Here is a 12,278-nt window from a genome sequence, read left to right on the forward strand (position 1 = left end):
TGCAGATCAACATCTGTCTTCATGGCTGGTGCCATTGAGAAGGCTTTGCCTTTTATAACAATGGGTTGTACTTTAATGATTGTAGCCTGTTAAACAGAGATGGGATGGATCCACCTGTCTAAAGCAGGCAAGAAAATCTTTGGCAGCCCCTTGGCCAGTTTGGAGAGACAGACTTTAAACTGAAGGACTTGGGAGTGGGATTCAAAATGCTTGTGCCATTGCTTCCTCCTGGTGATTAAGTGACACCAACCAGTGCAGATGTTCCTTGGCTACCTCTCAAGATGAGGATCAAAGGGCAGACCACACTGAGGGTATGTATGGCTGTGGTTATTGCTCTTACACCCCTTCTGTGCAACCCAGTTGCTTGATTATCTCTATGAAGTGCCTGGACACATACATGCACAGCATGGGCAATAAACAAGAACTAGAAATCTATGTATGGTCACAGGGCCATGATCTCATTGTAATGACAGAGCATGGTGGAATAGATCATGTGACTGAAATGTTGTCATGGATCGCCAGGTCAGTATGATGAGGTAGTGGAGTTGCTCATTATGTGAGAGACCAACTGTAACGTACTGAGCTCTACCCAGGGTCAGGTGAATGAATTGAGAGTTTATAGGTGAGAATTTAAGGGAAAGTTTTAAATAGGTGACGCTGTTGTGCGTGTTTACTATAGTCAACTTTATCAGGAGGAGGAAGTTGATGAACCTTTCTGTGGACAGATGGAAGTAGCCTTGTGGTCACAGGTCCTATTTCTCCTGGGGGACTTCAACCACCCCGATATTTCTTGGAGGGACAACATGACACAGCACACACAGTCCAGGAAATTCCTGCAGATTACTGAAGATAACTTTTTGACGCAAGTGGTGGAAGAACCAACAAGGCAAGGTGTGTTGCTGGACCTTGTAACTAACAAACCAGGAGGGACTGAGTGAGGATGTGAAGGCTGTAGTGACCTTCACTGTAGTGACCATGAGATAATGGAACATGGGATCTGTGTGCAGGAAGCAGAGTGGTAAAAGCACTAGAATCCCAAACTTTTAGAGAGTTAACTTCAACTTCTTCAAAGATCTACTTAGAGGAATCCCATGGGATGGGGCTCTAGAAGAGAAGGGAGTCCAAGAGAGCAGGTCAATATTCAGGCATCACTTCCTCCAAGCTCAAATCCATCATATCCCTGTGATAAAGAAATTAGGCAAAGGGGGCAGGAGATATGCATGAATTAGCAGGGACCTTCTAGCAAACCTCAAATGGAAGAAAGAAATGTAAAAGATGTGAAAAAAGGGACAGGCCATATGGGAGGACTAGGAACATTGTCAGAATACGGAGGAATATGAGTAGAAAGGTTAAGGCCCACTTGGAATTGAGTCTGGCAAGGGATACCAATGAAAACAAGAAGGCATTCTACAAGTACATCAGCAGCAAATATAAGATTAGGGAAAACGTGGGGATGCTGTTGAATCAGATGGGTGTCCTAGCAATGAAAGACACAGAGGAGGCAGAATTACTGAATGCCTTCTTTGCCTCAGTCTTGAAGCTGGGGGTCTGGGTGATCCACCTGGAGGCTGTCATTCAAGTGGGAACTTGATAGGCTGGAAAGTTGGGCAGAGAGAAACCCTAATGAAGTTCAACAAGGGCAAGTACAGGTCCTGCACCAGGGGAGGAATAACCCCAAGTACCAGAACAGATTGGGAATGACCTACAAGAGACCAGCTCTGTGGAGAAGGACATGGGGGTACTGGTGAATGACAAGTTCACTGTGAGCTGACAGAGTGCCCCTAGGGGCCAGAAGGGCCAGTGGGATCCTGGAGTGCATCAGGAAGAGTACAGCCAACAGGTCAGGGAGGGGATCCTGCCCCTCTGGCCTGGCCAGGTGAGGCTACATCTGGAATGCTGTGTTCAGTTCTGGGCTCCATACTTCCAGAAAGACAATGAGTTGCTGTAGAGGGTCCAGCAGAGGACATAAAGATGGTAAGAGGCTGGAGCATCTCTTATGAGGAGAGACTGGGAGCTGAGCCTGTTTAGTCTAAAGAAGAGAAGACTTAGAGGGGATCTCATCAATCCATAGAAATACCTCAAAGGGTTGTCAAAGGATGGTGCCAGACTCTCTTCAATGGTGTCCTGTGACAGGATGAGAAGCAATGTCCATAAAATAAACCACAAGAAGTTCTACCTCAACATGAGGAAGAACTTCTTTACATTGAGGGTGGCAGCGCACTGAGAGAAACTGCCCAGGGTGGTCATGGAATCTCCGTCTCCGGAGGCATTCCAAGTTCACCTGGACACATTTCTATGTCACCTGCTCTAGGGGACCCCTGGCAAGGGGATTGGTTTGCATGATCTCCAGAGGTGCCTTCCAACCCTAGTGATTCTGTAATTCTGTATACATCACTCAAATGCAACTTATATACTTCAGAAGCTATACAAGGAAAAATTTGTACTTGAATCTGTAGGCAACATGTTTGAAAAATGTAATTACCATGAAAGAGGGCAGGTTGTTTACCAAGGCATAAGCGATTGTGTAGAAGCCAGTGATGTGTCCCTTCAGCTAACTGGCTGCTGGGATAACTACTACATACTGAGAGCTGTCTGTCAGTCATACAAGTTCAGGACACGATGTTGGTCAGGTTTGTTGTACAAACCTGACCAGCCAGTCAGACAGGAGTGTAGACTGTGCAAATAGTCCAGGAACCTGAGCAACTGGAAGCTGGCTATTCTGTCACTAAATGCCTTTAGCCTCCGCCCTCAGTTTCTCTTGACTATAGTATATGCAAAATTTCTGAGGCATGTCTAGAGACACTGGATTACAGTACAGCAAGACAGTGTTACAGCAGGTATGTCAGGGAATTGCATACATTTAAATCTGAATAAGGACCACAAGAACCACTCTTCTACTGACTTTGCATCCTCAACCTATGTTCATTTTTCAAGCTGTTTTTCAGTCTTGTCTTCTCTTGGCTGCTTCTGTGACTTCAGAAACCAGACAGGACATGTTGGCATGTTAAAATTGTCATACACTTTCTCCCGCTACCTCTGGGCATCTGCTAGTTGTTCAAGAGGTCACTTAGTGCACAAGACTGTTATATGAAGTACTAGGTGACTGAAAGCCCCTGTAACAGTAAATTTAAAAGTAGTAAGTAACCTCTTTTCTTTATACATGAAAAGTTGCATGGTGCTATGCCCGTTCCTTGGTATCAGAAGTACTCTGTCTCAGCTTAAGGCCATTTCCCAACTCGAGCATACAGCAGGGTGATAGTTTGGGGATGTTGAAGCATTTGTCATTATGGTTAGCTGTTCTGAAACTTCCTTAGTGAAAACTTTTTACAATGTCTCAGTTTTAAAAGAGATATTTTTTTTATTATTATTATTCCTTAAATTGTTTTAACAAGCTGACTACTTTTAGGCACACTGTAACATTACCACCACTCATCTACTGAATCCAGATGAACTGTTGAATGAAATAATCATTGTTCTTTCAAAGAAGCATGTGGAATATGTTCAGAAGGGGTAAGTGTGAAATGTGATGACTTCAACTCGTATTTGACTAAATGGTCACTAGTCCAGTCCTTTAAATGTCAATTATTTAAACTTAGTTTCTTGACCCCACTGTAAAATAATCTTTATTGAAATAATCTTTATAGAAAGTGTACAAAATGAAAGTGTTCAGAAATGAATGTGTACAATAAAACCTGCTCACACAGTGCAAAACTATGTTAAGTGTGTTCTACCAGAGCTCTTTCACCAACAGGTGTAAACCAATAGTAGTAGGGTAACTCTTAGGAAAATTTTAAATACAAAAAGTTGTTTTAGTTATAGTCACATGACCAAATGGGATAATTTTGGAAAATAGCGTGGATATCTTTTAGCTCTCGTTCTTGGCAGTTAAAAACATTAGCCTTTAGACAAGAAGTCAGTGCATTTTAAAAGGTGTGCAGAAGCCACACACCTTTTTGTGGATTATTTGAATTTGTACAGTTTACTAGCTAAACTAAGCTACTGATAGGTTAGATTGGTTCTTATTTTTGATCAAACTGAATGACTATTTTCTGAACTCCCAATGCATGAAATAACCATTGTGCTCACTTTTCAATATGCATTTTTGCAAGTTCTTGAGTATTTCAGTGACGGGTCTTGGTAGAACATCAGAGTATACATCAACGTCTGATGTATTTCCAAACTCATAATCTGGAAGGATGCTGGATTGCACAGTAGCACCTGCTCCCATTGTAATAATTCAAACTCTGCATTCAGTTTTTCCTATTTTCACACCAGCTGAGCTGTAACCAGCACAGATGAGAGTTATCTTGTCTAGGAAAAACATGGGAAATTTCCATCAATCCAGCTCTGAGGATGGGGGTCTTTGGCTAGCAGAAGTTCCTGTGGTGCAGTAGGACATTGGTGCTCCATATTGGTTCTAGGGCATAATCATAAATATAGTGCCCTGAAACTACAGTATTCACAAAGCTCTCAGGTGACTAAACTGTGGATTGTTTCACAGTATTCTGAACAGCAATGGGGTATTTTCTTTAATGTGCTTTTATTAATTTAAAATTGCATTACAAAACAAATATGAAATGGTTCAATGAGTATTCTGTTTTCCCTTCTGTTTTACAGTTATACCCTGAAATGTCAAACACTGTCAGATTTTGGTAAAGTAACTATGGAGTTTGAGTTAGAAGTGTGTCGGCTCACTAAGCCTGAAGCAGTGGGTATCCGACGACAACGACTTAAAGGTGACGCCTGGGTTTACAAGAGACTGATGGAAGACATCTTATCTAGCTGTCAACTGTGAGTGGCAGTCTTTTATCACGATGTTTTAGAAAGGTCTTTTCAGAGAAGTAATTCTTTGTCACAGTCACAGCTATATGTGAAAAATCTGTCATCTTGGGTTTTTAACCAGCCCTCTTTGTACGTATTCCTTCTGTACGCTTCCTTTAATATTAGGTTTGTAATAAATGTTCTGCAACTTTTCTGAAGCGAAATTCTGTAAGCTGTTCCCTTGCTTGCATATTTTTCACGTATCTGGGTTAAAAAAGTACTGGTGTTTATGTGCTGAAGCTCATTGTGGGATGTCTTCAGTTATCAAGTGCATGGTGCACAGTAATAATCATTTGCATAATTCTCTTCCTGTCGCTGCTTAAGTAGGATTTATTGAGATCATTAACTAAGTCACAGCTGTGGTTCCCAGAGTTACACTATATGCTCAGTGTTGTACAAAATAGGATGGGCTTCAATAAATGTGAAGTCAAGAGAGCTAGAATTTAAACCGATCCCATATAAACCATTGCGCTATCTCATTATGAAGCCTCAGTGATGCTTAACAAGCCTGTGCACTTTCTGATGCTCTTGTGTTAACGTGATATGAGGATCTCTGAAGAACACCACCACCTTTGAACTGTTGCGAATGGAGAAGACATTTGTAACCCAACTGTCTACAAGGAATTCAGTGACACATTTAAGAGAACTGAAGCACCAGAAATAAATAAAACTTGAAATATGCAGAATGAGCGAGAACATCTAAGAGTTGGTTGGGGGGTTGCAACCATACCTTAAAAGTGGTGCATATCTCCCTATGCTCGTGCTGGGTGTCGTGTGGAGTGTTTATTTCTGTCTTTAGTTGTGCTACAGCAGGAACCATACCAGGCTAAGCCCAAGCAATAGCAGTGGGAAGACACATGTTGAAGCCTTTCTCTAGGCAAAGACATCCAATAACACCTGGACAAGTTGATGGTGTGCTGCAGCTTTTTCTTAAACTGGAGTTAACTGCCATATGCTGCTTGTAAACACCATGTTATTGCCCCTTAACTAAAGTCTATGGCACATCCACCCAAGGGTTGGGTGGATGAGAGAGCTGAGTATTGCTGGAAGCTTGCAGTGACAGACATGAGATATGGCTGCTAATGAAAGCTGGCTGCTTACTCTCTGTGACGATTACCACAGGAACTGGAGGGTTATTTTGTCTGTATCAAGATAGAGGCATCCATCCATTTTTTTTCCAGAGCCAAGTTGTCTCTTTGCTTTGCATAGACAGGTAAGGGAACAGGAACATTTTTAGCGGGTTTCAAGAAAAAGTAGATATGGTTGCAAGGAGGGAGAGCAGAGAACTGCTGCTCCTTGAAACGTTTCTGGTCAAGAACCTTTCAGATGCAGAAGGAACTAGTAGGAAAAGCAGGACAGCATGAACAATGACACAAACCCACCTGAGAGATGGTAAGAGAGGTAGTAACGAGAGCCAGGGGTGGTTAGTCACAGTAATTGATAAGAGGGTGTGGAACGTGGTCATGTTCACTTTGGAAAGGTTATCTAATCAAGGACCTTGTGAAATGGGATACTAGGGAAAAGTGGGAAAGTCAGAAATTAAAATGGAGGGATGCAAATCTGACAGGCAGTCCTGTGAGAAGAGTAGGACTTGATGATTATGAGTCCCTTCAACTTGACACATTTTATGATTCTAGTCTGTGACAGAAGGACTTCAAAACAACCCTGTCAGTCACAGCAAGTGCAGGGGCTCTGGGAATCTGCATCAAAATGGAAGTTTGCACTTGGTAAGGCTGGAATCTTGAGAGTCTGGGGTGTTGAGAGTGCTGGTGCGATGGTGCCAGCTGATGGGGCAATGCACAGGGGTCTCAGCCTGCTGCTGGCTATATCCCCCCCAACCCAGGTGTGTATATATATTCCCCAGCAAATGAGAAGCTTTCCCCAGCAAATAAGCAAGTAAGCAGGAGGCCTCAGGTCTGGGCAGGGGTGTCACACAGGCAGAGAGGGTGGGTGCTGGTTTTGAGGGGGACACAGAAGCCTGGAGTGTGCCCATGGGCCAGTGTGCAAGTGGTACATGCTTGCAGTGAGCACCAAGCTGGACCAGACGGTGAGCAGGGGACCCATATGGGGTCAGTGGGCTAGGGTCCAGAATAGGTTTCTGGGGTACCATTGACTATGCCTTGCTGTAGTAGGTAACTATGCTTTTGACATCCATTAACTGCTAGTACTGAAGTGTAAATGGTGATGCCCATACCAGCGCAGGAGATCTCATATGCAGTGTGTGACTGACACATGAATTAAAGATTTGTCTTGCTGAAAGCATAGCTAACTTATTTTTCTAATAAATTGGTACTTAAAACTTCATATCAGCACTTAAATACTTCTAGTATTCCCAGTTGCAACATAACACTCCTGTTCCAGTTTGGCCAAATCTAGAAATACATCCTCTGAGAGAAGGCAGGCTACAACCACCCCTCCCCCACCAGGTTCGGGAAAAAAAAAATTTTCCTCGAAGGAAAGTGAAAGAGATAAAAACTATTTATTTAACAAACACACAGGAAAAGGAATAATGATGCTAAATAATAAAACCTTTCGCTCTGCTGAAAGAAACCTAGGAAAATTTCAGAGTCCTTCTGTAGATCTCTCCCCCTCCTTGGAGCTGGGATGGCGTGGTGAGCCCAACTCCAGGGCCAAGGCCTCGGTGGAAATTCCTCCCAATGTATTCTGATGTTGAAACAGTCCAGCAGAGAGAAAAGGAAAAAAAATGAAGTCCCAGGAAAACAAAAGTTCAACTCTCTGGAGGAAAAGGAGCTGAGGAAAAAAAACTGCCGAAAGCTGGCTGGAAAGGAAAGCAAGCCGGGTGCTTCCCTTCCTTCTCGCTCTCCTCCCGCAGTTGAAAAAAAAAAGTCTCTATCTCTGGGTGACTTTGAACAAGCTGCAAAGTGCTTTGAAAAAGTTTTGCTCAGTTTTTCCTCCCCCCTCTCAGGCTCAGTTTAAAGGCATAGAAAGGCACAAAAATTAATTTCTGGGCATAGGGCAGCGATATGGGATACACATCATGAAGTCACTCCAAGACAACTCCTTTTTGGTTTCTGCGTGCTGAAATTTGAGCCTGCTACATATCAGATATCAGCTGGAAATCAGCTAAAAGTGTCGGTGGAGTAGCTGAGGGTTGTAGCTGATTTGACTCCAGGGTGCTGCAGTATCATGTGATCTCTGATTTTCCTTGCTTTCTCATTTCAATACAAACTTCTCCCCAAGAATTTGGCTTCTGCCCAGAATTTGATCAGAATGAAATAAGGTAGAAGATGGAAGGGCTGATAGAAGGGGGCATATTGATAGCATGACGTTTTAAATCACCAATCACAATCATTAAGCCCAAGGGCTGCAGAATTGAAACATTACTTTGCATTCCTTGAGTTTTACATTCAGGAATAACTACAGAAGTATCCTGGAAAACCCAAACTGCCACTGCTTAAAAGCACATTCTCTGTGTGTAACTATCTTCTCCCTATGGTGACAAAACTGATGTTGTGAACAGACAAGAAGTAATTAGGATGTCTTGTTCATTCTTTTAAAGCTAAAGATCACTGATATGATTCACATTGTCTTACAAGGTCTGATGTGTGAAAAAAGGTTCTTCATAGGCTACTGTCCTGAATTTTTTTACTAATATTCCTTGCTGTGAATGCATAACATTTGGTGATAGGAATTAGAAAACAGGCAAGAAACAAGAATCATGTGTGCCTTTTTTTTTTTTTTTCCACCAAACTGCTGCTACTCTATCAGTAATTTCTTTTACTCACATCGCTGGAAATCTATTTCAGCTGACCTCATGTGGAACTCAAACGCAAAATCAAGGATTAACAGATAAAGGAGCTATGTGAATCTCACAAGCAGCGGTCCTCCCAAAACTGCTGTGGTGTGGGACATTCTTCCACGGGGTGCAGTCCTCCAAGGACAGGCTGCTCCAGTTTGGAAGCAGGGGCCTCCTCTCCACCAGGTCTCCCACAGCATCACAGCCTCCTCTGGCATTGGCACCTCCCCCACAGGCTGCGGTGGATTTCTGCATCATCCATGGATCTCCATGGGCTGCAGGGGTACAACCTGCTTCACCATGGTCATCACTACAGTCTGCAGAGGAATCTCAGCTCCAGCACCTGGAGCACCTCCTCCCCCTCCTTCTCCACTGACCTTGGTGTGTCCATGTTCTTTCCCTCACATGTTCTCACCTCCTCTTCTCTAGCTGGAATTAAAACTGCGCCACCACCTTTGGTTTTGATTTCTTAAATAGGTAAACACAGAGGCATTACCATCATCTCTAATTGGCCCACCCTTGGCCAGCAGCATGTCCATCTTCAGAGCCATCAAGGACTGGCTCTGCCAGACATGGTGGAAGCTTCTAGCAGCTTCTCACAGAAGCTACGGCCCCCCACTACCAAAAACCAGGCCATGCAAAACCAACACAGGGGAGAAGGAAGAACGGAGGGACAGCATTTGTCTTCTTGAGTCATGGTTAGGCATGAAGGAGTCCTGCTGTCCTGGGTTTGGCGGAGCACCTTCCTCCCCATGGAAAGTGGGGAATTAATTCCTTGATTTACTTTGCTTGTGTGCTTTATCTTCACCTGTTAAACTGTACTGATCTCAAGCCAAGGGTTTTAACTATGACCCTTCCATTTCTTTCCCCCCTCTCACTGAGAGGGAGTGAGCAAGTGGCTGCGTGAGGCTGAGTTGTCAGCTGAGATGAAATCATGATAATTGTCCATGGACGTTGTCTTGGCGTTACCATTAAGCTTAAGTCTTATCTCTTCATGATACTACCATTTGTCCAAGTATATGTGTAATTACAACTTACCAGTGTATGATCTTTAAGACTGAATTCACCAAACTTTGGGGCCTTATCTTGATTCTCCATTTCATCATCCTGGTGTTGAGGTGATCTTGGTTCATCTTCCTTTAAAAGCAGGTGATCAAGTGGTCCCTATTCTTCTAAGTCCCTGTATGGACTTCATGCAATGGCAACACTCTTTGTTCCCTTTCTACCATAACTATTGCTCCTAGTACTTTGTGCTATGGATATTCATGTTCTTTCTGCTGCACATATTCTCAGTTCCTCCTTTCTGTTCCTATCCAATCATCTTCAGGTTTGGGTCCATCATGACAAGAAAGACACCTGTCTGTTGATGAGGCAGCATCAGTGGCAACTGAGGTAAGTCTAGGGGTGAGAGTTAGAATCAGCTCTAGAATCAGGGGGTTCCTGAGATTGGGGATACCTGAGCAGCAGCCCCCAGCCCCATCCAAACCTGGAAACCCTTGGCAGCCAACCAGCAAGGGAGATTTAAATGGCTCTAGGGAGTGTGAATGACCCAGAACCAGCAGAACAGGCATGAGCAAATGGGGTTGTGGCATGTCAATTTCTACGGACGAGGTGAGCAGAAGGGCTGCTCTTCAGCTGTCTGGGAACAGCCAATAGAGGCAGGAAATAGACCAAGTAGTTGGTGAAGGATGCAAAGAGATCTTTTTAGCACCAGTCTTAATGTATCCTTTCTCAGGTATAGTTTTGGCATGCCCCTTGTAGCTGCTGGAGTCACTGCACCAGCCATATCAGAGGCCTCCAGCCAGCCAGACCTACTGATGCTAAATGCAGCTCTCCACATCTCAGGTTATCAGGAGTGCTGGATGCCTCTCTGTGAGGCTGAGGCTGACAACCATTCCTTTTTTGGGTGTGCTGTTGTCGATGTGCTGCATCACCAGGTGAAGAAATGAGGGGAGGTGAATATACAGTATTCAAGAGAATGAGAGAGTAATGAATTCTCAGAGGTGCTACAGTGTCAGGAGTCTTCAACTTCATTGTAGTAGAGAGCCAGATGGTTTCAGAATGCTGTCACATAGCTAGTCAATGATCTGTTGAACAGGAGAGCTGGAAGCTGATCACTGCCTGATCTAGGAGAAAAGCTCCTCCTCCTGAAAACATGACGAGGACAAGTAGGACTGGCACTTTTTACAATGGGTAGGAAGGCCTGGAACCAGAAAGACAGTCAACTGATGAGGTGGATGAAGGAACTTCTGGCATGGAGGGGCCAACTAGGGCAATACAATCTACCTCTGTGTCACATCCTCATTTGTTAAGAGGAAAAGAAGAATAGTTCTCATGACTCCCTTCTAAGGGGAACAGAGGGTTCGATATGGAAACTAGACTCAATTTACAGGAAAGTGTACTGTTTTCCAGAGGCTCAAGTAAGGGACATTACTAGAAAACCCTCCAGTCTACTAAGGCTCTCTGATTATTATCAGTTACTGGTTCTTCAAATCAGCAATGATGAGACAACAAAGAGAAGTCTGAGGGCAGTTAAAAGGGATTTCAGGACCTAGGGATAATTGGTGGAAGAGCAGGACCAGAGGTAGTGTTTTCCACGGACCTTCCAGTACCAAGGAATAATACTCAGAGAAACAATATTCAAAGGAACAGGCATATCATCAGATCAACACTGGGCTTTGGGGCTGAAGTCATTAGAATAATGTTGATTTTTTGACCATGGGATGTCTGTTCAACACGTGGTCTTCTGACACCTGATGGGATGCACCTTCAGAGGGGAAAAAGGTTTCTAGCATAGGAACTAGGAGGACTTGTTGATAGAGCTTTAAACTAGTTTGGAAGGGGGAAAGTGTGGGGTATGCCCAGCCCCTGCCCTGGAGGGATCTCTGCTGAGATAAGAGATTTCGCAATTGCCCAGCAGGACTCCCTGGAAAGGCAACCACTTTGGTCACGTCGAGAAAAGACAGACCCACAATCCTTTAGGAGACACTATGCAGATTTCTTCGTAACCCATTGGCCTGTACCCATCCCAGATCCTCTGTAATCCATTGGTCCTTTACTGATCCCCTGTATCACTATAAAAGCAAGCCCTCTGGGCCCCTGTGGCTCAGAGAGGGTTCTCGTCCCTGGCTCTCCCCTTTGCCGGAGGGCACCCACAAAAAAGCTACCTCTGTGTGGAACCAGCCACACGAGCCTTCTCGTCTCTCTCTCTGGTCTGGCTTGGCCTGGAGGGTGCCTTGCAGAGCTGAGCTGGAATCACGAGCTGATAATCACTAAAGACCTGACAGTCTCTGCAAGGGTCCTCCTGCCAGCAGCTGAGGGAAGACACTGGGCCTCGGGAAGGCGATTCCTTTCGGGACCAGCAGCTCTGACCCCGGACCGGTCACCTCTTCCTGGGTCAGAGCCGCTGACCCCCATCACCAGCTGTAATATGAAAGGGACAAAACTGGGCTGGGTAGTGAGAGGCAGTGGGGTGATGCACCTAAACTTGAGGAACTGAGTGCTGGTGGGAGGTGTTGGCTACAACAAACCACACCTGAAGTGTTTCTGTTCCAACACACACAGCATGAGGAAGAAACGAGGAGCTTGGATCCTTGGCCCAGTCCAGGTGATTTGACATCACTGGCATAAGTAAAACCTTACTGGGATGAGTCCTGTGATTGAAGTGCCCTATTGAACAATTACAGACTCTTTAAGAAGA

At 44.4% G+C, this 12,278-nt stretch overlaps 1 protein-coding gene across 6 annotated transcripts in view; it reads left to right on the forward strand.

Moving 5' to 3' along the window:
* MELK (maternal embryonic leucine zipper kinase) overlaps positions 1-11,826 on the forward strand; it is a 33,163-nt gene extending 21,337 nt beyond the window's left edge. The window contains exons 15-17 of one of the 6 annotated variants that reach the window (XM_032097090.1): positions 3,407-3,510; positions 4,618-4,791; positions 9,906-11,825. In XM_032097090.1, coding sequence (XP_031952981.1) covers positions 3,407-3,510; positions 4,618-4,791; positions 9,906-9,945 — 318 coding nt within the window. In that variant the 3' untranslated portion in view covers positions 9,946-11,825. The other 5 variants (XM_032097088.1, XM_032097092.1, XM_032097091.1 and 2 more) reach the window with 5 other exon arrangements.
* Positions 11,827-12,278: the final 452 nt, after the last annotated feature.

Source organism: Corvus moneduloides, chromosome Z (assembly GCF_009650955.1).
Source record: "Corvus moneduloides isolate bCorMon1 chromosome Z, bCorMon1.pri, whole genome shotgun sequence".
NCBI lineage: Eukaryota > Metazoa > Chordata > Aves > Passeriformes > Corvidae > Corvus > Corvus moneduloides.